The sequence below is a fragment of the Rhinatrema bivittatum genome, chromosome 16 (assembly GCF_901001135.1).
Source record: "Rhinatrema bivittatum chromosome 16, aRhiBiv1.1, whole genome shotgun sequence".
NCBI lineage: Eukaryota > Metazoa > Chordata > Amphibia > Gymnophiona > Rhinatrematidae > Rhinatrema > Rhinatrema bivittatum.
The window spans coordinates 24,399,335-24,422,783 of NC_042630.1; the positions used below are offsets into that span (position 1 = coordinate 24,399,335).

General features: G+C 44.8%; 1 protein-coding gene across 3 annotated transcripts in view; it reads right to left on the bottom strand.

The window, feature by feature from the left end:
- The window catches only part of CHRNB2 (cholinergic receptor nicotinic beta 2 subunit), a 44,776-nt gene that overhangs the window by 10,852 nt on the left and 10,475 nt on the right, over nt 1-23,449 (bottom strand). For 2 of the 3 annotated variants that reach the window (XM_029580285.1, XM_029580286.1), the window contains 3 exons: nt 8,167-8,312; nt 3,123-3,167; nt 1,452-1,561 (listed from right to left, as the gene is read on the bottom strand). In XM_029580285.1, the coding sequence (XP_029436145.1) occupies nt 1,452-1,561; nt 3,123-3,167; nt 8,167-8,312 (301 nt within the window). Of the gene's footprint in view, nt 1-1,451; nt 1,562-3,122; nt 3,168-7,250; nt 7,322-8,166; nt 8,313-23,449 lie in introns of those variants that run through there. The other variant, XM_029580287.1, reaches the window with a different exon arrangement.

Sequence of the window (23,449 nt, forward strand, 5' to 3'; positions counted from 1 at the left end):
CTGATGATGTCACCCACAGTTCATGTCTAATTCAGCCCTGCTTATCCACAGAAAAAGCAGATGCACTTACTTTTCCCTGCGTGAAAAAAGGACTGGAGTTAGGTAAATATCATTTTGACATCTCCATATGTACTTACATACTCATTCATTGCACCTGGATTCCCCACTTGCCGTAAAGTTTCAAAGAAAACCTCTGCAGGATTTTCCCCTTTATAAATGAGCTTGCAGGCTGCAGGCTCCATGGGGACATTAAAAATTGCCCTTTAAATTAATTGGCAGAGAGCAGAGGAGGAGAGGCATATTGATGAAAGATGAAAGCTCACTGGAAATAGGTTCTCCTACAGGTGATCTTTTCTTTGGTACTGAGTCCTCAATTAACTTAAATTTTGTTAACTGTATTTAGAGTGAGGATCCCAAATTAAACTTCTAAACCAAGGGAACTCTAAAGATGTAATGCAAAAAGTGAAGCTAGGCATTTAGACAGCAGAAATAATTACAGGTGAGGTACTGGTGATTCCCAAATAGGAGCAGGATCTTGATGTCATCTGATGAGCTCAAAATTGCCAAATAATACGACAAGGGAATGGGGAGACTCGGTAGAAAGGTAGGGTGCAAATTTAAAGATATAATCGCCAGAAAAAGGGAGCCAATAATACCTCTAGCAAATCTGAAGCACTGTATCCAGTCCTTGGACCAAATTGCTGCAGGAACATAGATGCATATCAGAGCAGGGCTACTTAAATAGTACATAGCGTGCATCATAAGCTCTGTCAGATGAGACACAAGCACCTCTGTTTGTATACACAGAAGATTAAAAAGGGGCATGCCAGAGTCATTCAAATTCCAAAAGGGGACAACGAGTGTGCAAGAGGCTCTCTCATTTATTTATTTAATAGGTTTTCTAGACCGTCGTTTAGTAAAAAAAAAACCTTTCACAACGGGTTACATTTTTTTTAGAAAATAAATACATCTTTCAATAAAATTCTTATAACATCTACGTTAAAATACAATAAAACAAACTGTTAGACAAATAACTAAATTCACTAAAATATAAGAGCAAATAATTAAAAACAATAAAATAGATAAGAGCAAAGTAGAAGAACAGGCTTAATAAAATTCATTCAATGGTGCCATAAGCTCTTTTAAACAGCCATGATTTTAGCATCCGTCTCAAAATTTCTAATTTCTGAGGTAGAAAAAGAGGTTTTAGAACATGGTTTCATATTATGAAGTTGTCTGGCAGCACTTCTCAGAAATTATGATGCATGGGATGATCATTTTGGAACCCAAACTGGCATAAGAGAGGAACAAAGGCTGTTTAGGGATTTGAAAAGATTTTGTATGGCCTGTGCTCCTGCAGTCAATAGTGAAAATAGCTAGGCTAGATGAGTCTGCTATTTGTATTTGCTGTAAATAAGAAGGGCAGCTAGAGGCTAGGCCTGGGCACATACTTGTTATAGAGGACGACATCTGGTAACCAGATGTGTTTAGATGGCAGCCTCACTTTCTTCATGTTGTCAAATTCTTCAGGTTTCCAGGTGAGACGGTAATCTTGCCACTCCTGAAAGACAGGGAGTCCCTGGTTATCTGCACAGCGTCTATTGAATTTAAATGTATTTTACTCCCAATAATGTATTCTAAATTTTCAAGTTTGGAGTTTCTAAACTATGCCACAAGACATGGTCTACAGAGGCATCTAGGGCTTGATCACAAAATGGCAGTCATTTCTAAACATTTGGGGTTTTTTTAGAAATTCTGCATTGATGTAAGTTTAATGTATTGTGTGTTACAATTTTATAACTGGAAGTGAATATTTTATTGTTCTTTGTACTGCATATTTTGTGTTTGGAAGCTGCAGATTACAAGTCATTAAATAAATACATGATTTGTTCTATAGTCTTATGAATGCTATTAATTTGTACATTTGAATAGTGCTTTTTTTAATTGCTATTAATTGTATTCTGTGTTGTGAACTGCTTTGGGTTGGACTATGGCTAAAGAAGGAGGCATACAAATGATACATCACGTAACACAACACATCCAGCTCCAAGATCCATGCGTTTCCCATGGTATACCTTTGAGAAATATCTTTCGTGAAGTGGCTTCTAAGTGAATAAAAAAGCAACTGCAATGAAATACTTTTGATCCTGGTAGCAATCTCCATGTTTTGCAGACAGGTTTAATTAATCCAGTTGCAGAATCTTTGCAGTTTGGTTTTTTTTCCACAAATTGCCAAATTTCCATATAATAGAACTGGTGCTAGGGCTGCAGTGCAAAGGGCAAGAGTTCAGCATTCTCCGCCCCCAGGAACCAGACCCAGTTACTGCAGAAAAGCTACACCTAACTAAAAGGTAGATATTAAAAGAAATGCGTGGGCGTCCATGTGTGCACGGTTCTACGCGCCGATTTTATAATATGCACACATTGACTCGTGCATGTTATAAAATCAGCTATGTGCGTGCCCGATTTTATATCAGCGCATGTGCGGGAGGGAATTCTGTGAAAAGCGCGCGGCAATGTGATCGGGCCTTTCCCCAGTTCCCTCCCAGTTCGTTCCAATAAAGGTAGCGGACTGAGAGGGAACTTCCTAAAACCCCTACCTACCCTGCCTGCCTTTTCCCCTATCCTCCCTGACCCCTAAAACCCCTCTAGCTAGCTAGTTTATTTTTGTTCTTACGCCTACCTGCTCTCCGGAGCGGTAGTACGCTTATGCCGGCCAGCGCGTGCTTCACTGGGACAGCCTCCTCTCCGCCCCTGTTTCTGAAGCCGGTGCACCAGCGTGTGCCAGGAGATACGCGTGTGGCTGGGGCCCTTTTAAAAATCCCCGTGGCGCACTTGTGGCCTGGCCACGCGCGCCAACGTTTCAAAATTTACCCCATGGTGAATGATGGCAGATAAAGACCAACGTGGTCCATCTAATTCTGCCCAGCAAGTTTTTTTTGTTTTTTTTAAATGGATAGAAACAACTTCCGTTCCAGAGAGAGCCACGGATCATGAAGCTCTGCCAGAAGAAATTTCCTGTAATGGAAGGGCTAGAAAGCAGGTGCTTAGAAATGGCAGGGGAAAGGCGAAACATCCAGGAGCTGTGACCGAAAGCTGCCAAAAGCAGCAATGCCTCTTACCTGAGTTAGCCAGACATTAGTTGTCATAATCTGCTCTCTTTCGTGCTGCAAATGAAACAGGACAGATGTTAACTGACGGATAAATAAGGAACGTACTTAAAGATTGTACAACTAGTTGATTAGTCTGAACACCGCGTATGGTTTTGTCCCCCCCACTCGAGCATGACTTGGTTGCTGGTGCCTTTAGAAGGCAATAATCAAAACGTTTTGCCCGCGTGCTGGCTTTGTTTTATTTGCGCCTGCGTTCTGTGCGGGTAACTTTTTTCCATTGGAAGCTACCTGCGTTACTGCAGAGCCCCACCTCTCCCTCTGCCCCTCCAGGAATGCCTCCAAAACAATGAGGGCAATTTTCAAAGGTCCCCATTTCCAAAGGCCAAAATGTTTAAAAAAAAAAAAAAGCCTAACCTGCAACCTTCGCAGATCTGAAAAAAGGCAAAATGATTATTGGGCCATGCATACGAGATGAACCTTTTACTAAGTGGGGCTTCAGCCTTTTACCTTTAGCAAGAGACAAGCTGTACAAACTTGTACAAAACAAATTATTCCAAAGAACTGAGAGTTACTGGAGCAAACGCTGGAAAACCTGGGCATGGTGTAGAAGTGGTTCAGGATGGGTTTTGGGGGTTACATTGGTCTGCCTAGGGCGCCAGGGTCTGCAGACTCTTGTAACACCCCTCTCCCCCTCTTACAGTGGGATATATCTATATAGTGTCTCTTTAAAAGTCAGTCTCTCTCAGTTTTAAATGGTTCATGTGTACTTGCAGGCGCGATATAAAATCAAGCGCGTTTGTGGGCGCTCGCGCGCTCCTTTTAAAATTCCCTTGGCAGTCCCGCTTCCTCTGCCTGGGTTGTCCTTTTCTGCCGGACATGAATCACTGGCCAGTGGCAGCGCAGAGTTCAGGGGAGCCAGACAGGAATCTTGGCAGGCTGCGCACCAGATGATAAGAGTGCATGGGTTTTACTTCTACCGCCCGAAGGAAGAAAGCAGTTTTAAGCTGGAGAATGTGCAGCAGGGGCGGAGATTGGATTAACAGAAACAGGCAGAAAGTTTACAGACCAAAAATTAGAGTTAAATGAAATATATATATAATGTGAGCCTTTAGTTTAAAAAAAACCTCATATCATCAGCCAGAAAACAAATTGTCATTTGTGGCTATATCTGTGCTTGTTTTTATATTGTACATTCATTTTAATGTATATGACTGCGTGTGTCTTCTTCTTAATCGCCTTATGGTGAACAGCAAAAAGCAGTCAGTCAGGCCTGCATAAATAAATACAACATGGACTTTTCCCCCTCAGAAAATAAACAGTAATTGCCGGAAGTTTGCTGTGCCCAAAACCTGAGCCTGAGGGCCATATTGCCTCGGACAGGCAGTATTCCTTGCCAAGTGCACGGCTCCCACCCTTCAGCACTGGCAATCAGGAAGTGCTTTATACAGTGCCGTCGGAATGAGTCCCTCAGGGAGCTGTGCTGTCATTTAATATGTTATCAGCCATCTGACGGAAAGAATAAACATTGCCATATTTACAGCTGACGTCATCAAACTCGGTCATTGTAAATACGCTGAAAATAACCCCCTGACGTCAGTAATAGAAAATAAAGTGTTTGGTATGAATAGTTATTCATGCCAGCACGAGTTCTTCACCAAAAAAACAAAACCCAAAAGGCTTAAAAAGATCTCTTGCAAGTACAACGAAAGTCGTCCCCTGTAAAGTGTCTGGCTTTAGGGAAGGAGGTGGACGAGATTGCTGCGTGTGCGTGGAAATTTTCAGGACATGTCAGGGTTGTTTTTTTTTGCTTTGGAGCGCGGCACACAGGCAGGCGCGTGCGCATTCTGAAAAGCAGATTTCATTAGATCTGTCTGGAATGTCTTTTTTTTTTTTAGATAAAAACCCTAATCGCTAAAACAATTGCGTGAAAATATTCAAAAACACGTCCAGACACTGCTTGTATTTTGGCAAAATCTGCCTGTTTTGCAGCAAAAAATTAAACAAAACTACATAAGCTGCACAAAAGCCCGAGGGGTAGATTTTAATAAAGTACGCCCGCGCGTACTTTTGTTCCCGCACCAGGCGCAAACAAGAGTACGCTGGATTTTAATAGATACGTGCATAGCCGCGCATATCCTTTAAAATCCGGGGTCGGCGCGCGCAGGGCTGTGCAAAATCGGCAGCCAGTGTGCACCGAGCCGCGCAGCCTGCCTCCGTTTCCTCCACCCCCCAGCACCTTCCCCTCCTGTCCCCTACCTAACCCACCCCCCAGCCCTGTCTAAACCCCCCCACCTTTGTTTGACAAGTTACGCCTGCCCGAGGCAGGCGATACTCGCACGCGCCGGCCGCGCAATTCCCCGGCTGCAGATTCGGAGGCCTCGACCACGCCCTCGAAACGCCCCCAGGCCGGAACCACGCCCGAGGCCCTGCCCCGAATGATGCGCCGCTGCGACACGCCCCCGACACGCCCCCCCCCCAGGAAAGCCCCGGGACTTACGCGCATCCCGGGGCTTGCGCGCACCACCGAGCCTATTCAACATAGGCTCGGCGCGCGCAGGGGGAACTTGGGGCAGGTTTTCGGGGGGCATGCGCGTATCTTACGTGCCGCCGCATTTTAGAAAGGGCCTGGCCATGCGCGCAAACCCCGATACACGTAGAAGTGCAGGCCAGGTGCGGGATCTGGGTGTAGAGGTGTGTGTGGGGGGGGAGGGGGCCGGCCAGGACGGTGGCCATTATGCCCTGTCCCGGGGGAGCACGCGCCGGCAGCTAGCCAACGTGCAGAAGTTACTTCTCCGAAGAAGGAGCATCAAGTATAAAAACAAAAAAATTGGGGGATAGCTGGGGTTAGTTTAGAGGTCGGGGAGGAGAGGGGAAAAGAGAGAAAGAGTAGGAAGGGGTATAGGAAAGTTCTGGAGCTGACTGGGAGGGAACTGGGGAAGGTCCTGTTGCGTCACCGCATGTTTTTGTGGTTTTTTTAATTCCCTTTCCCCCCCCCTGCTGCACGCATTAGAGGACACCTGTCCGCACACGGGCACGTGGATATTAAAATCTGGCGCATGTGTGCGCGGGAACCTTATTTTGTAACATGCGTGTGCCGACGCGCGCATGTTATAAAATAGCCACGTCCATGTGCGCGCGCCGAGAACCGTGCACACATGGACGCACGTGTGCTTCTTTTAAAATCAACCCCTTAGGGCCCAATTGTCCGGACGTCTGATCCAACCTGTCTGAATAATAACGAATCAGGGCCAGCACGTGCGCTTCACAAGTGTCACCCGAAATGCTGTTTGGGATTCTGCTTCCCTGAGGCACATTATTTACAATTGTTTGAGGTTTCATGAGAGTGCATGTTTATTCCAACCACTCCGTCCGATGTAATAACATGCGCTCCTGCAGCAAGGAGCTTTAAAACCAACTGCAAAGTGCTTTGGGTCCTCGCACTGAAATACCCCCATGCGGTAGGTGCACTGGCTTAACTCGCATCTCCTTAGCGATGGAAATGTTACTCCCGATCTGAGAGAGACTAAAGTTTCCAGGGTTAGTGTTAGTCTATGGGCAGGAGCAGGAGTTCGGATGCTGGGATTTATGCTCACACAAAGCACAAACACGATTTGTGCTTGTTTTCATTTTTCAGTTTTGCACATTGTAGAGACTCTCCCGAGTTAAAAGTGTGCAAAAGACTGCGTGCATATTTTAACTTGGGCTTGTGTGCAGAATTGCGCAGCTCAGCACAGTGCATTAGCTTCCTGCCTCGAAGGTGGGTGATGACACTGTGCAATGAATTTCGGCACACAGTTTTAATGCTTCCCTTATCACATTGGGCCCTGATACTGTAAACACTGAATTTACACGAGGACTTATACATTTTAGGCACATAAGCAGCCATCTAGCAGATGAAATTTAAATGTGGATAAGAAGATTGTAATACACTTTAGGAACAATAAGAGGCAGGTATAATATACTCTGAATGGGAAGATACTCAGTAACACTAACCAGGAAAAAAAACCTGGGGATATTAGTTAATTTCAAGCTGGGCATAAGTGAGAAAAGCCCAGTGGCAGCAGACAAAACTGGGGGCATGTTGGTATGTATTAAACTGGAGGTGGGATGGGAGACAGAATAAGGATATGAAATTACCGTATATGGCATCTGTCACAGTACAGTTTGCAGTATGGGGTGCAGTTTTGGGCACTCATCCTCCACAGGATCTCCAAAAGTTAGAAAAAGCACAAAGGGTACAGGGAATTACTTAGGTCAAGAGTCTCCACATTGGGACTATTTGCATTTGAAACAAGGCTGTGACCCATATCTGCCTGAATTTGTCACTTATTCAGTTCTGGTGAATTCCAACAGAGCACATTCCAGGACTGAATGTGATCCATCTACTTTAATGAAAGTTATCCTGGACTCTGCATGGACGGACTGATGGTGGGCTTGAACCATTCTTATAAGTCCTTTTCAGGCATGTAACAGGAAATTAAAGTACACTAGATGAATATATGAAAGACATACAGAAATTTTGCAGGCAGCTGCAAAATAAAAAAAACCAAACAAGAGTTCATCCTTTGAGATTAAAAGGGGAAAAGATTTCTCAGCCTTCAAAAGGAAAGGAAATTTGTTTTACTGAAAGGGGAATAAAATTATGGAGCATTTTGCTGTAGAAGTCCTTATAACAACCACCTTAAATCAACTGAAAGGTACGTTGAAGGAGTTTTTTCAAGGAAAATTATGTTAGGTACGATGATGCAGCCACACTAGGGAAAAGTTAATTCAGCAATTCTGAGCCAGTCATCAGATCTGAGGTCCGAGAAGGAATATCTTTTTTCACTGGTGCAGAACTGCTTATTCATGTAAAGGGTTTTTGCTTTGGCTTCCCCCCCTGGATTACTCTGCAAAGAGCTGATAAACAATCAGGAGGAGCCGGGACTCAACAGGTCTCTGGTTTTCTTATATGCAGCTGCGTACGGGCCCAGATGTTACAGCCAGCTGTCCCTCAGACGAGAGAAGAGTCTATGTGATCACTTATATAAAGTACACAATCCGATCCACTCACCACGCTAATAAGCTGGGCCAGTGACACCATCAGCTGCACCACCACCAGTTCAGAGCCATTGGTCGCCGGACGAATGAGTTTGTTGTAGCGGGAAGGATCCAGCAAGTGCTCCACCAGCCTCTCCTCGGTGTCTGTTGTGAGACTTCCTTCATAAAACAAAAAAGAAAAAGAACCGCCGGTGACGTGGAAGCACCAGGACCCCAGGAGGCAGCGGAGGAGAATTGAAAGAGGAGCAGAACCTGTCCCTGCCATTTCCATCAAATCATGATCCCTGTGCTTTTAACGACGGAGGAACTATTAAGGTAACGTGAGTGCCTGCGTTTCTGCTAAGGACTTCTAAAGTTATTACAAAGCTTGAAGCCTTCCCAGCCACATTCAGATAACTTTATTGGCACGACAATTTAAACATATGTGGTCAAAGATTGAAGAAAATTAAAAAAAAAAAAAAGGAAGAAAGGAAAAAAAAAAGACAAAATAATAATAGTAAAGTTATAGATCCAGCTGCAAGTCGATTCTACCATTCGGGGCCTATCAGATAAACCCGGCCACGTGGATGTCTGTCTTAGCACTAAGGGCTTCTGATATTTCATATTAACCATTAGCAACACGTTCTGGCAGCCCAACACCTGTTGTTGAATCCGACGAGTAGGGCACCTTGAATGCTTAAACGTGTGTGTTAATAGGTCATGCTTTTTGCTTTCTCTACTTTTTAGCAACTAGGGATCCTCTGTGCTTGTCCCATGGCCTCTTAAGCTCTGTTATTGTTTTAGCAGCCACCCACCCAATCTGGGAGGGCATTCTGCATTTACGTTCTTATCCCCCTTCCCATGAAAAAATTATTCCCTAACATTTCTCCTCAGTCTCCCCTTTCGGAGCTTGAAACCAGTTTGCTTCTTGAGCATCACTAATATCTGCCAGGTATTTGAATGTCTCTATCACCCCCATGTACCCATGTACCCATGTTTAAACGTGTAAGCCTCAGTGCACAGGGCTTCTGAGATACCGATTACACACTATTTTGGAAGTCTTCTCTGGACTTGCCTCGGTTCTATCCATATCCTTCTGGAGGAAGGTCTAGTATACAAGCTGTGGGCCAGGAGCAGGAAGAGTCAGGGTGGGGGACTGCCCCTCTCAGGAGATGCCAACTCTTGGTACTGGCCTTCTAGTGCCTAATGTTTGCATTCTTGTAGTTTCCAAACATCTCCAGGCAATATAACTAGGCCTACAAGAGTGAATCTCACAGGGAGAGATCTAAATCATTAGATAGAAGTTAGAGGTTGAATTAGTCTGGATTTGAAACTCCCGGCGTTGCAGCAGTTCTAGTATTTGTTACCGTGTACTTCATGCGTAATGTTAGGGGCTCCTTCCCTTCTACCAGATCTGTTGTATTTTTAGTCATACTCTCAAGGGCCAGAGGCTGAGACAGACATGGCAGTTAGCTGCCCGTGAATCATGCAAGTTCCTCTCTGTTTCCCTCTTCTGCACTTTAGGGCTGAGCTGGTTTGACGTTTGTAGAAGGTGGGGGCGAAAACTACACAATACGGCTAGGAAGCTGGAAGCAGCAGAATGAAGAGCCCAGCCACCCCTTCTCTGCAGAATTAGCCCACTGCCAAGGACCCGGTGGGGAAGGGCCGGGAGCTCTTGAAAAGCTCTTGAAAAGCTTTCTGACCACATGCAGTGTTTTCAGCTAGTCAAGCCCATGCTGGATGACATTTCAGGAAAAGCGAGCAGGCATCTCTTATTCTCAAAGGCAGAACTTCACTTCAGAATCTAAATAATTCACGTGCTCCCTGATGGTATAAGCTGGACTTACAGATTTTCCACCTTGTACGTTTCTGCCGCTCTCCGTGCAGCTTTAGTGGGCCTACAGGCTGTCAGCGGGCTCGAGAACCAATGCCGGCAAAATTGAGCGTCAGCTGTCAAACCCGCTGACAGCCGCCGCTCCAGGCTGAAAGGAGGCGCTATGGACGCGCTAGTGTCACTAGCGCCTCCTTTTGCCCGTTTCTACCGCACCACCTAATTTGAATAGTGAATCGCGTGCACCGGCGAGGGGCCGTGTGCGTGCGCCGGGAGAGCGGGCGTTTGTCTGCTCTCCCGCAGACTTTACTGAATTGGCCTGTTAGATTGTAAGCCCTCTGGGGATAGGGACATTCCTACAGTACCAGAATGTAATCCACTTTGAAGCGCTGAAAAAAAAAAGTGCGAAAAACGGAATATTAAAAACTAAAAAAAAACCCCTAAAATTATAAAGCAGGTGGTATATCTCAAGAGATGGGGTTTTACATCTACATTGAGAATCATAGGGAAGATCATACTGTTATGATTGCATCGCTACCAAAACATTAAAAAAAACCAAAAACCTAATTTTTATAATGAGTGGAGTATTATATTAAAATGTATGGATTGTTATTTTGTTGAGCTGATGTTATTGTTTTATGCAATAAACAGAATTTTCCATAAAATATGGTCAATTTTTCAGTCTCATTTTAATGCATTTGATTTTTGAATCATTTTTCCCATTATCTGGTGTCTTCTTGGCGCTGGTAAAACCATTCTAGTAGATTCAGAGGTCTAGGATCCAGCTTGGCATGTTTATTTGCTATAAAGGAGGGATAACCCGGTAGTTTGATTCTATAGTGAAGGAAATATTTGTTTTATACACGCTCTTATTTTCTTTACTGTTAAGAGTGTGTTTCCAGGTCACTTGTCAAGCTTGATAGAGAAAAAGGATAGCCAGGAAGTCACTAGGTGAATGGCGGTAGAGAAAGTTTGCAAGATCTGACAAGTCAATGATTATGTTCTATACCTCCTGATACAATGCATGGTGCTGGAGGCTTTCACCTGGTACAAAGATGTTTTTATTTATTAGAAATAAACTCACCTAACTGACAAGTATTGGCATCTTTAGTGTAGATAGCAGAACTTGTGATGTGGAATAAAACCATTTCCTATGCCCTTAGTAGACATTCAAAAGATGATTATAATCAGCAGCCATATTTACTAGGTATGAAACTGAAAGGCACAACAAAAGTGTCTTATTTATGAAATTTTTAAGCAATTTAATCTGCAAGTTGTCTAAAGATTTTGCAATGTTCTAGCACAAAGCATTAGAGTTGCCTTCTTTTCAGGTGATTTATCTTTTGTGTGTTAAGTATCCAGCCAGACTTTGCAGTATCTCTAACATTATGATAGATATACTGCAGTCTCCTTCACTGAATTTGCCATGTTTAATTTGAGCATTTCAAAGTAAACCGAGAAATGGGCTTTGAAAATCAGCTGATTTTACCCTGCAATCACTTTTAATAAATTCAGGAGAGCATGAAAGCATCCTGCTTATTGGGAGTTCTGTCCGACAGGTAATTTCCATGATAATAAATCCTTAATTCTTGCGTTATAGAACTTGCTCTCCTGTCTTTATTCTTTATGAGGTTAATTCACTTCTACTTGGGGCTTCAAAAAAAATTGGAAAAATGATCATGTCTTGAACTTGAAAAATGCTTCCAAGAGGCTCCTGAATCACAGAACCCCAAGTAAACGTGCTACACATGGAGTTTTAGGCCTGCATATACCGAATCAGCTTTGTTACACTAGGCAGGAGGCTCATTAGTATTTTAGGAATGAAATTGTATGTATGAAAGCTCCTGTGTTTTCATAAGAAATTGCCATACTGGGTCAGACTGAGGGTCCATCAAGCCCAGCATCCTGTGGCCAAACAGAGAGAGAGAGAAAGCCTCTGTTAGCAGACAACGTGACACTCTCTCTATATATATCTCCCACTGTACGAGGAGCAACTCAACTCAGGTTGGGTTGGGGGTGGGGGTTGCATTGGTCTGCCGAGGGTGCAAGGGTCTGTGGGAACAACACTCTGCATCGTCCACACCTAAAGAGCGAACCAAAGGCAAAAATCAGCAGCTGAGGGCAGGTCAGGGATTGGCCGATTGACTCCTTTGAGATCCAGGATGGGCCAAAAAAAAACCCCTCCTTCTTGGGTACTACAAAATATATGGAATAGTGGTTCACAATGTTTTGCGATTCGGGAACAGGAATTACAGCTACGAGCCCAATAGCCTCCTTAAAATAGCCTCCACTGCCACCCTCTTCTGAGGGGAGTTCAGTGAGGTGTGGAGGCATCTGGAGAAATGCGAAGGAATTGTAAAACACAGCGGGCCCGTATCACTTCCAGCACCTATTGGTCCAACATAATCAGGACCCACCTCTGGTAAAAGCGAGATAGGCACTTGCCTATCTCCTGCACCGGCAGGTGAGTCTGCAAACCTTCATGGAGAAGATGGAGAGGTTCCAGTCCCAGAGCCCACATCCTTCTGAGGCCTTCTGGGGCGAAAGGTCCGAGACCTACCAAAAGGGACGAAGTTTCTGAGAAGACACGCCCCCTATAAGGACAACATTGCCCGTAGTCTCGAGAGAAGTCACTTGCCCAAAAAAAAAAAGGATGTGAAGCTAGCTTCTTATTCTCCAGCAAACGAGGGACCTGGGCTTTCTCCCATCTATTTGCCATTTTCTCCAACCCACTGCCAAATAAAAGAGAACCCTTAAAGGACAATCTAATGAGACTGGACTCAGAAACAGCGCCTGCCGACCAATTTCGCAGCTACAGCCGACGTCTAGCCACTATCGCAGGAGCCACCCCTCTGGCAGCAGTGCGAACAAGGTCACAGCCTGCATCAGCTAAGAAGGCCGCCCCCGGTTCCATTACCACTCTGCCATCTGAACTCGCTCCCGCAGACTCCTGAGAGTGACGCAGACTAGCTCAAGCCACTAGGGAGCAACAGGAAGCAATTTGTAAATTCACTGCCATGGCCTCAAAAGCTTGGATAAAGATAGTTTCAATCCTCCTATCCTGAGCATCCTCTAGAGCTGCCCCTCCTTCCACTGGTATGGTGGTTCGCTTAGTAACAGAACACAGCAGCAAATCCATCTTTGGGAAATGCAACGGCTCTCTTGCTTTCAGATCCAAGGGATACAAACCCACCATGGTGCCCCCCCCCCCCCCCCTTTAAAGATTGCCTCTGGCACATTCCGTTCAAGGTCAATCGTGTCCAGGAGGGGAAAGAAATGAAGCTTTGCGTAAGGTGACCAATATGGGGTCCTTCTTCCGTGCACTTGTAGAATCATTCCCAACCACCCCATGCATCTTCCTAGTCTGAGACAACAAACCTGCAACTCATCTCTAAGAAAGAAACAGAGCAGAGTTTTATGTGGCTCTAAATCTGGATGAATTTGCCCTTCCTCAAGAAGAGAGAAACCCAAATCATCGTCAGTGTCATCTTGATCCGCATCCTCCCGAATACATCAGGGACTGCTTAAGTGCAGTGTTTGCACGCGGTGGTGAACAAATGGGGACCCCCAAGTATGTGACCCTGATTTAGGAGGCATTACCATCTCTGAAGGGTGCCCCTATAGAAAGCTCTGTGGTCCCTGGAAAAATTCCACCCAGGAAAAGAGGATGGGTCCATACCAGGCCCCATAGGCCCAAACCTGATACCCTCTGAGCGAGTATCTCCTGAAGATGTCTCTGCCATTGGACCAACCAAAGAAGGGGACAACCTTGTTGTGTTGCCTACAGTCCCACTTTCCTCTGACCAAAGGGATGGACCAGCATTGGCAAACTCAGTAGGAGGCAAATCACCTCGAGCATCCAGGCAGTGCTGACACAGACTTGAAGAAAGCACCAGTGGTACATAAGAACATAAGAAATTGCCATACTGGGTCAGACCAAGGGTCCATCAAGCCCAGCATCCTGTTTCCAACAGAGGCCAAACCATGCCACAGGAACCTGGCAAGAACCCAAACACTAAGAAGATCCCATGCTACTGATGCAATTAATAGCAGAGGCCATTCCCTAAGTCAACTTGATTAATAGCCATTAATGGACTTCTCCTCCAAGAACTTATCCAATCCTTTTTTGAACCCAGCTACACTAACTGCACTAACCACGTCCTCTGGCAACAAATTCCAGAGCTTAATTGTGCGATGAGTGAAAAATAATTTTCTCCGATTAGTCTTAAATGTGCTATTTGCTAACTTCATGGAGTGCCCCCTAGTCCTTCTATTATTCAAAAGTGTAAATAACCGATTCACATTTACCCGTTCTAGACCTCTCATGATTTTAAACACCTCTATCATATCCCCCTCAGCCGTCTCTTCTCCAAGCTGAACAGTCCTAACCTCCTTTTAGTCTTTCCTCATAGGGGAGCTGTTCCATCCCCTTTATCATTTTGGTTGCCCTTCTCTGTACCTTCTCCATCGCAACTATATCTTTTTTGAGATGCGGCGACCAGAATTGTACACAGTATTCAAGGTGCAGTCTCACCATGGAGCGATACAGAGGCATTATGACATTTTCCGTTCTATTAAACACTCCCTTCCTAATAATTCCTAACATTCTGTTTGCTTTTTTGACTGCTGCAGCACACTGAGCAGACGATTTTAAAGTATTATCCACTATGACACCTAGATCTTTTTCCTGGGTGGTAGCTCCTAATATGGAACCTAACATCGTGTAACTACAGCAAGGGTTATTTTTCCCTCTGTGCATCACCTTGCACTTGTCCACATTAAATTTCATCTGCCATTTGGATGCCCAATCTTCCAGGCTTGCAAGGTCCTCCTGTAAGGTATCACAGTCTGCTTGTGATTTAACTACTCTGAATAATTTTGTATTATCTGCAAATTTGATAACCTCACTTGTCGTATTCCTTTCCAGATATATTGAAAAGTACCGGTCCAAGTACAGATCCCTGAGGCACTCAACTGTTTACCCTTTTCCACTGAGAAAATTGTCCATTTAATCCTACTCTCTGTTTCCTGTCTTTTAACCAGTTTGTAATCCATGAAAGGACATCGCCCTTATATAGCTAGCAGCACAAATCGCTAAGCACTTAGAGTTATTTGACACCGGCGCCATGCTGAACTGGCTTATCGCACCCTCAATAAGATAGGCGCTCAAGTACACGCTCAGCTGTGTGCAGAATATGCACGCACAAAAAAGGTGCCCAACTACGCATACAGCTATGCGCATACGTGCTCAGCCATGTGCTCAAAAAGCGCAGACTGTCAGACCGAGGAAATACACACATAAACAGCGGCCACAACCTTATGTGTACAAGTAGGCATGCACGTGTGCACTGTCACTACACCACCACATGGCAAGAAGGTGCACACAAAAGCACGCGAGGGCGCCACCATGGCCTACCACGTGGCCTGAGATACCAAGCCTGGGAGCGGGGCCTAGCCAAAGGCTTCTCAACCCGCCGAGCCTGTGTCGCCTCCACACCTCACCAAACTCCCTAGAGACGTGAGCGGGAAAATGCCAAACTCCAATGCAGAGGAAGGAAGAGACAGGGAACAGAAAACCTCCCTAGGCTGTTTTCGACTTTATTCTTTTTTTTTTTTTTACCTGAGCTCAGCCCTCCCTGGCTGAAAGCTGGAATGGGTCTCTGACTACCGGGGGAGGGGGGGGGGGGCGAAAGCCTTCACCTCCGAACCTCTCTCGGTCTGCAACTGCTTTTTTTTTTTTTTTATGTCCACCCCTGAAAAGGCTACCGAACTCAAGGCGCTCAACTGAGGGAGGGACCTACTGGTATTACCTCAGGAGCAAAGCGGTGCTATCCAGTTTCTTATTTTCTTCTGAAATTGCCAGTAGGAAAATATAGGTTTACCATCTGCTGGAGATGGTGGACAGATGTGGGGTCAGGGCTATATATCCGTGACCTCAGTTTTTACTCCGTCTCCATCTGCTGGTAGAGGTGCATAACCCACTTGTGGGGATTGGCCTGATGTGCTACCTAATAACTTCAGGGCGTGTCCACTAGTCTTTGTATTTTTTTTTTAAAGAGTAAATAACCACTTTATATTTATCCATTCTATTCCACTTACGATTTTATAGACCTCTACAAATATCCCCCTTCAGCCATCTGTTCTCCAAGCTGAAAAGTCCTAACCTCTTTAGCCTTTTCTCGTAAGGGAGCCATACATGAATACAGCAGATGACACCTGAACAGGAATGGACACTTGTACAGCCTGAAGAGAGAAGCCCTGCCACTCATTCTTCCCGCGCCTCTCAGAAACATGACAACAGCAGCACGGTATGCCTTTCACCTAAGCCCAAACAGAAAATAGCTGCTTGTAATGTTTAATGAGCCACTGGCTAAAGGAAAACTTCCTCCATGCCTGAATTCTGCTCTTACAATGTTCACGTTCAAGACAACGAAGCGTCCGGCTCACATCCCTCTTAAAATGTAGATGTTAACGCTTTGACCAAACTAATTTCAGAGTGTCTGAAGCACTTCATGCCTGGATTGATTGTCCCAATCAGGCAGGGCTATGTGAGAGGCAGACACACAGTCAGATATGTGAGTAGGCCACAAAACACACAAGAGAAAAGTCAGTATGGATGCTGGAAAAGCTTTTGATTTTGTAGACGGGAGCTATTTTTTTTGTGGGGTTTGCGGAAATTAGATTATTTTTGAGACTTTTGTAATTGGATTAAGGCATTATATGCTTCTGCGAGAGCGAGTCCCAGGGGATTCACTTAGAATGGGGAACAAAAACAGGGGGTGCTCTATCGAGGGAGCTGCTTTTGGCAAAGCCAGGATTAAACTGGGCCTCTTGCTGAGAACCTTTTGGCAGACTTAAGCTGGTGCCGAGCTGGTGATAAGACTCATTCAGTCTATCAACAAGGTTGCCTTACAGATTTGGTTGAGTCAGAAACTTTGCCTGTCCTTGATTCCCTCCAGAGACGGTGGCTAGACGATCCTTCACATAAGCAGGCTAGGAGAGCTATTAACAAGCCTGCTGGCCTTAGTAACATTTATAAGCTAAATTACACTTTTATTTCATAAATTCTAAGATAAAATGGATATTTGGAGGCCTCTTCCTGTTAAGCAGGGTTGCCTTACTTAAAGTGACTCTGCTTCCAAAATTACTGTATCCCAGAGATGCTGCCTTTAAAGGTTCTGTCATCCAAATCTGAAGAGCTTACATGAGTGTATCTCTGTTTTTATGTGGCAACAGAAGAGATCTATAGCTACTTTTAGTAGATTAAGTATCTCAGTTCAGAAGGCTGTAGCCAGACTCCGGATACTAAATTATATGTTTTGGCAGGCCAATTTAGGGTAGCTATTGACTGAGTTTTGGGTAACTAAATTTATAAATTGGGATGTGGAGAATAGTTTAATTAGCCTCTATGCTGTGACAATGGCTTTACACTCTAGCAGAGGTGATAAATTGCAGAGTAATGCTAGGACTTATTCGAATAGTCTCTGTAATTTATTCCTGGGGGGAGGTTGAAAACATTTCTTGGCTTGCAGCCATAGGCTTCATACTTCATCTCTTTTACACACGGTTAATGCCATGAGCCTGGTCTTCTGACCAATATATTCCACAATGTGGAATTCAATTAGGGATGATATAGATAGTTCCCAGCAGGATAAGAAGCTTTTACTTTTGCGCACTTTAAATCTTGTTTGATATTATCATTAAAGGTTATTTCCGTGTATCTCCATTAAGACATTACGTGACAGATTTAATTTTTAAAACAATTCCTAAAGAAGTGACTAATATTATGTGATACTTTTGCGAGGACAACTGATATAATTGGTTATTCTCTTTAAAGTATTTTCAAAATTTCCATGGAAGAAAAGATTTTTTAAAATTGTTTCTAATGTCGCCAAGTTGTAAGGTAAAAAAATTAAAAATTCAGATTGATGTGGAAGGTTTTAATGAGAGGCTCAGCAATAGAGGCTTTCTTTAATCTTTAATTCTGAGGAAGACTAAAGTTTCTCCATACTCTCTCCAGACCGAGGATATAAAATGAAAATGGTGCAATCAAAGTTCTGCATGAAACGTGTTAGGGATCGACTCAGGTGTACACTGTTTTCAGGATTGCCTCAAACTTATGTTCAGGCTTTGTGGGCAGTGATCACTAATTTTCAAAGGCATTTGCATGGCTAAAACAGTGTTTTACCCACGAAAATGGGCTTGTAGACAATCGTCCACTCATGTAAAGTTTACCCCGGCTGAAAAGAGGCATTACTGAGGAGATGGAAAAGAGAAGTGAAATGGGCCTAGGCATCAAAATAGGGTGGACCCCGGGGCCCATGGCCTGACCAATATCTGTCCCTTCCTGCAGAATTGCTTCTGGGGATCTGAGGCCAGAAACAGGCAGCAGCAATGCATGGTGCATCAGTCCTGTCCTCCACCTCTGCACTCTGGGCCCGCCTGCTGCTTTGAACCATACACCATACCCGACCGCTGCATCATTACACATTTCAAAGCAGCAGGTGGGCCAGGTGGCAGCGAGGAGCCTTTTCCTGCTGCTGATCAGAAAAGGAGGAGGGAGAGAGAAGGAACAAAAGTTGACTTTTTGTAGCTTGCTTATATTTTTTTTCATTTTGATATTTTTTTTTTGTGTTAAAACTTTTTAATATCTGTTTGATGACTTTTTTTTTCATATCTTTAATAGGATCCAGACAGGTGTATGTGTAAAGCGTTTCGTGGCATAATGATGTTATAAAAAGAAAACTGTAACATTCTTTGTCCGCCATTGCTGTGTTGACTAGCAGCCTTATTCACGGAGATGTGTGACGTGCTAACACATTAAGCCATGCATTATTAGTGAAAAAGCCACAATGAGAGTCAGGGGACTGCAGTAAATAGCACACATTTTGGCACATTAATCCTTAATGCACCTCTGTGAATAGGGGCCATAACCTCTTAATGAAAATATATACGAAAACAGATGTGGTCATTTTAAATAGCTCTACTGCACTTCTCTAGTAATGGCACGCAATGTATAAAATTGCAGGGATCACCTGCTACTGCTGTTCATTGCCAAGCTGAGACCAGACGTGGCCCCAACAAGGTCCAGCTTCCCGGGGCAAACACATGTACGCGCCGATTTTCTAACATGTGCACGCCAGTGCACGCATATTAGAAAATCCAAGGGCCGCGCACGCAAGGGAGGGGGTCTTTTGCAATTTCCGCGTGGCGACGCATTCGGGCCTTCCCCAGTTCTCTACCCCCATGCCTAAATTCCCTCTCTATTCCCCACCCCTTAAACCGTACCTTTTTTTAAAATGTTTTTTTTTTCTTTGTTTTGCAACTTACTTCAGCTCCCGAAGCTGAAGTAAGTTGCGCGCACCGACCAGCTGCCAGCACACGAGTCTTTGGGACAGCAAACAATGGCGCTATCCTGGCCCGCCCCCCCCCCCCCCCCCCCCCCCGGTCTGCCCCTTCAAAGAAGCCCGGACCCCTTTGAAAATTCGTTCGGCGCTTGCAAGGCCCAGCCACGGGCGTAAAGCCCGGATTTTAGATGCACGGGGCTTTTAAAATCCAGGCCATGCTGCCCTCAGTGCATGCTCCCCATATTTGCCAACTTGAAGGCATAACGATCTCGCATCATCATTACAGAATATTATTTTCCATACGCGAAAGAAAGGGCAGCTAGGGATACTGCAAATGTGCCAGGCAGAAAACCAACAACAATATATTGAACAACCAAGAAACTCAAGTCAGGATGATCAGGAGCAGAAAAATTCTATACATATGTAAAATAAAAAAAAAAAAAAGAATGAAAGAAAAGAAAAGAAATCAGGGACAAAGAGTAGTTTATTTTTGTACCGAGTGAGAGAATGATCACAACTTTTGGTCTACGAGATGTTTAGGAGGAAACAAAAATAGTCATTTCGATTTTGCAATGATCCAATACCCAAGAATACTGCACTTAATCCACCTTGGACATAAAATAAGAGACAGCATTCTGTTCTTAAAAAAAACCCCAGGGAATTTTTAAGTGTTCTCTGTGTATAAATACTTTCTAATAAAAGTAATTTAAACCTTGCACGTTTGGGGCTTTTTTTTTTTGGCAAAGCATGTTTGTTCTTTCATAACTATCTGGCAGCACTGGGTGCAGAAGTGCCAACCCCGCCCACGGGAAAAGTAACGTGCATACAGATCCTGCATGCACACTTTTACCTGCACACTGGTTGATTTTAAAAGCCCTAGGCGCGCCAAAGCCGCGAGATACGCGCATGACTCGGCCCAGTGCGCACCGCATGGATTTTAAAAACCCAGGAGGGTACGCGCATACATTTTCTTCACCAAAAGGGATGGACGTGAGCGGGGTCTGGGCGGGACCATGGGCGGGTTGGAGCTACACCATGAAGTATTGCGCATAAGTGTTTACGCGCACAAGCGTGGGCTGGGGACTCTACCGCGTAACTTTACTTCTGCTACGGACGGCGTGCAAGTCGTGTAACAAAATAAAACTAGGCAAGTCAGCGGGGTTTTAAGGCTTGGGGCTAACAGTGTAAAAAGGAGGCAAGTTAGCAAGGGGGTTTTAGAAAGTCCTCTCCTTGTTCTGGGCCGAACTGGCAACAAACTGAGGAAACAGGTAATTGCGTCAGGGCGTGTAGCTAGTAAAATTCCCCCTCCCCCACTTATGCGCGCATTAATATAAAATCGTGCGTACATGTATGTGCGAACAGCCAATTTTATAACACATGGAAGTACATTATAAAATCGCAATGTCCGTGTGCATGTGCCAACAAATGCATGCACATGTGCGCCTGTCAGATTTAACTTCGCATTGAGCAGGCAATTTTGTAAAAAGGCCATGCAATGGCTTTGAAAATATCCTTTTAAATAAAAAGTATGCTTGCAGATGTACAAAACGCCTGACACATGCTTATCTCTCATTACTGTAAAATAATGTCTGAAGTGCCAGTTCTGTGCTTTTGTGTCTTCCTTATTAAGTGGAAGACACAAATACAAAATTGCAGTTTAGCCCCGCATTATACCAAAGTCAGACAAACAACTTATACACGTTAAGTGTCTAAATAACTCTAAAAACTATATTATTAAAATGATCCAATTCAATGACAGAATGACATGGACACTAAATGGGACCAGATATACTGACATTTCTCCAATTTTGTGTTTATAGGAAAAAATGTAAAATCTAGCTCATTTGGATTTTGTAAAATTACATGGATGAAAAGATTAGCTTTTAGGGCCCGATTTACTGAGGCTTTTTTCTCATTCCTGTCTGTAGGGGAAAAGCTTAGTAAATCAGGCTCTTAAAGAATAACCCAAGGTTGGACTGATTTTCTCCATAGTAATTAGCATAATTAATATTACAAGACTCTTTACATTTTTCTGCTAAACAAAAATAAAAACACGGATTCCAACAACAAAAGCGTGGCGGTGCACAAACTTGCACTCAGAGCAGGAAAAAAAAAAAAAGCCATCTGACACAGAAAAAAGATCGATGACAAAGGCTACTTCGTTTTTGAAGAACACTGTTTCTAGCTAAAGACGAACAAGAACAATCTGAAGATTTGTAAAAAAAAAAAAAAAACCGAAAACATTTCCACTTACTGCTCAGGAATCCAAAGAGAAAAAAAGACATCAGAAGAGCCATTTCTGCTGTCAGCAGCGAGCCCTTTTTTTTTACTGGCAGAGCCGCATCTTTCCTGCCCGTGCCCGGACCCCTCCAGGGCAGCCCCCCCCGGATCCTGGAGCCTTGTGCTGGAGAGCCGGGCCGTAGCGCTGCAGGGGAGGAGGAGGTGCTCCGGGGGGGATTCGAGCGGAAGGCCGGAGCCCGGAGCGGGAGAGGAAGGGAAGGCGCTGAGCTGTCCGCGGTGCTGAACTGCTCCGGTCCGGGGCTCCTGCGCAGCCGTGGAGCGCGCGCGGCGAGGGGGGGAGGGGGAGGGGGGGGGGGTCCGCGCTCCTGCTGCTGCTGCTGCGCTGCATCCCAAGGCCGAGGCTCGCGGAAGAGTTACCGACTGAACATTCAAGGGCAGATTTTGTCACCGCGTCGGGGACCTGCTGCGGATTTTTTTCACAATTAAGGGGGTGGATAGAAAGTGTGGCCAGGGGGAACGGACAATGCTTTCCAGCAGTCCTCGGCGTGCTGGGATGTGCCTTCTGCACATTGGTGCCGGATTGCATTCAGCAGGCACAAACATCGACCCAGGAGAAAAGCCCCGAGGGCCTTGCCAAAATGGCCCAGTCCTTATCCCCCCCCCCCCCCCCCAAATGGTGGCACATGATTTTCACCAGGTCCATGAATTACAGCAGCAGAAATAAGAGCCTGACATCAAAAAAAAAAAATCCAGCCCCTAAATTTAGGCCCTTACTTAGGTACAGAAAGCTTAGCCTTGTCATTTCCCTAGATTTAAGGATTTAAATGAGTTGCCTAGTGTTGAAAGTCAGTGTTAGCTCCACCTCCAAAGCCACCCCCTTTTTAGCCTTAATTTAAGAACGCTGACCTAGTAAATCATCAAAATGGCCCTAAATCCTTTGAAAATCAGCCTCCTTATGTTATTTTGACAATTTTGAATATTCACATGAAATATTATATATATACAGCACAACTATTTAGTTAAAATGAAACCATGCCCTAAGCTTTCCTGAAAACTTTCCAAAATACGCCTAGCCAAACAAATCACCACCAGGAAGACCATCTTCAAATGTGAGGTCCTTCAACCATGCTTTCCTCTACGGCTCAAGAGGTGGTCTACATAGAACCTTCAACTCTAAATTGAGGTTCCATGGAGGGACCACCCCTCTCACTGGGGACCACAAATGTTTCAGTCCTCTAAGGAATCTCACATCATCTGGATGCAAGGTCAAGGGAAATTTCTTACCCCTAAGCAGCTCAAAGTGCTGAACTCATGGACCCTTGGACCGAGATGGAGTTGGCACAACCTGCTGGGAGAGCCCTGCAGGTCCCCGCCATGAGCAGGCAGAGTCAGATGAGGCAGAGGCAAAACTGGCGCTTCGTCTTTATCAGCCCACATTCCCCTAGGGTTGAGCTTTAGAGTACCGGGGCTGGCACGTCTTAGGTGAAGCCTTTGCTGATGGTCAGAAGGTCCATTGAGGTTGCTGGGCTGGAGTAGATGTGGTACAGGTGAATCCAGATGCAGGCTGGGGTCAGTGGCAGGTGGCATTCAGTAATGTCTAGGGGGGCAGGCAGTGCTCAGTGACAGGCGGCATTCAGGAAGGTCCAGGAGGCAGGCAGTCGTCAATACCAAGTATCTGTCCAAAGGGAAAGGCAGGGCAGGAAGGCAAGGAGCAGAACAGGTGGCAGATGAGGAGACATGGAGAACTGAAGTCTGAGGGATGGAAGAATTGAAGAACTGTCATTCCTAAGTGCCCCTTTTATCCCTTGATCTTCTAATGGTCCAACTGACTTCCTCGCAGGCTTTTGACCTTGAATGTATCTGAAAAAGTTTTGATGAAGAGTTTTTGCTTCCACGGC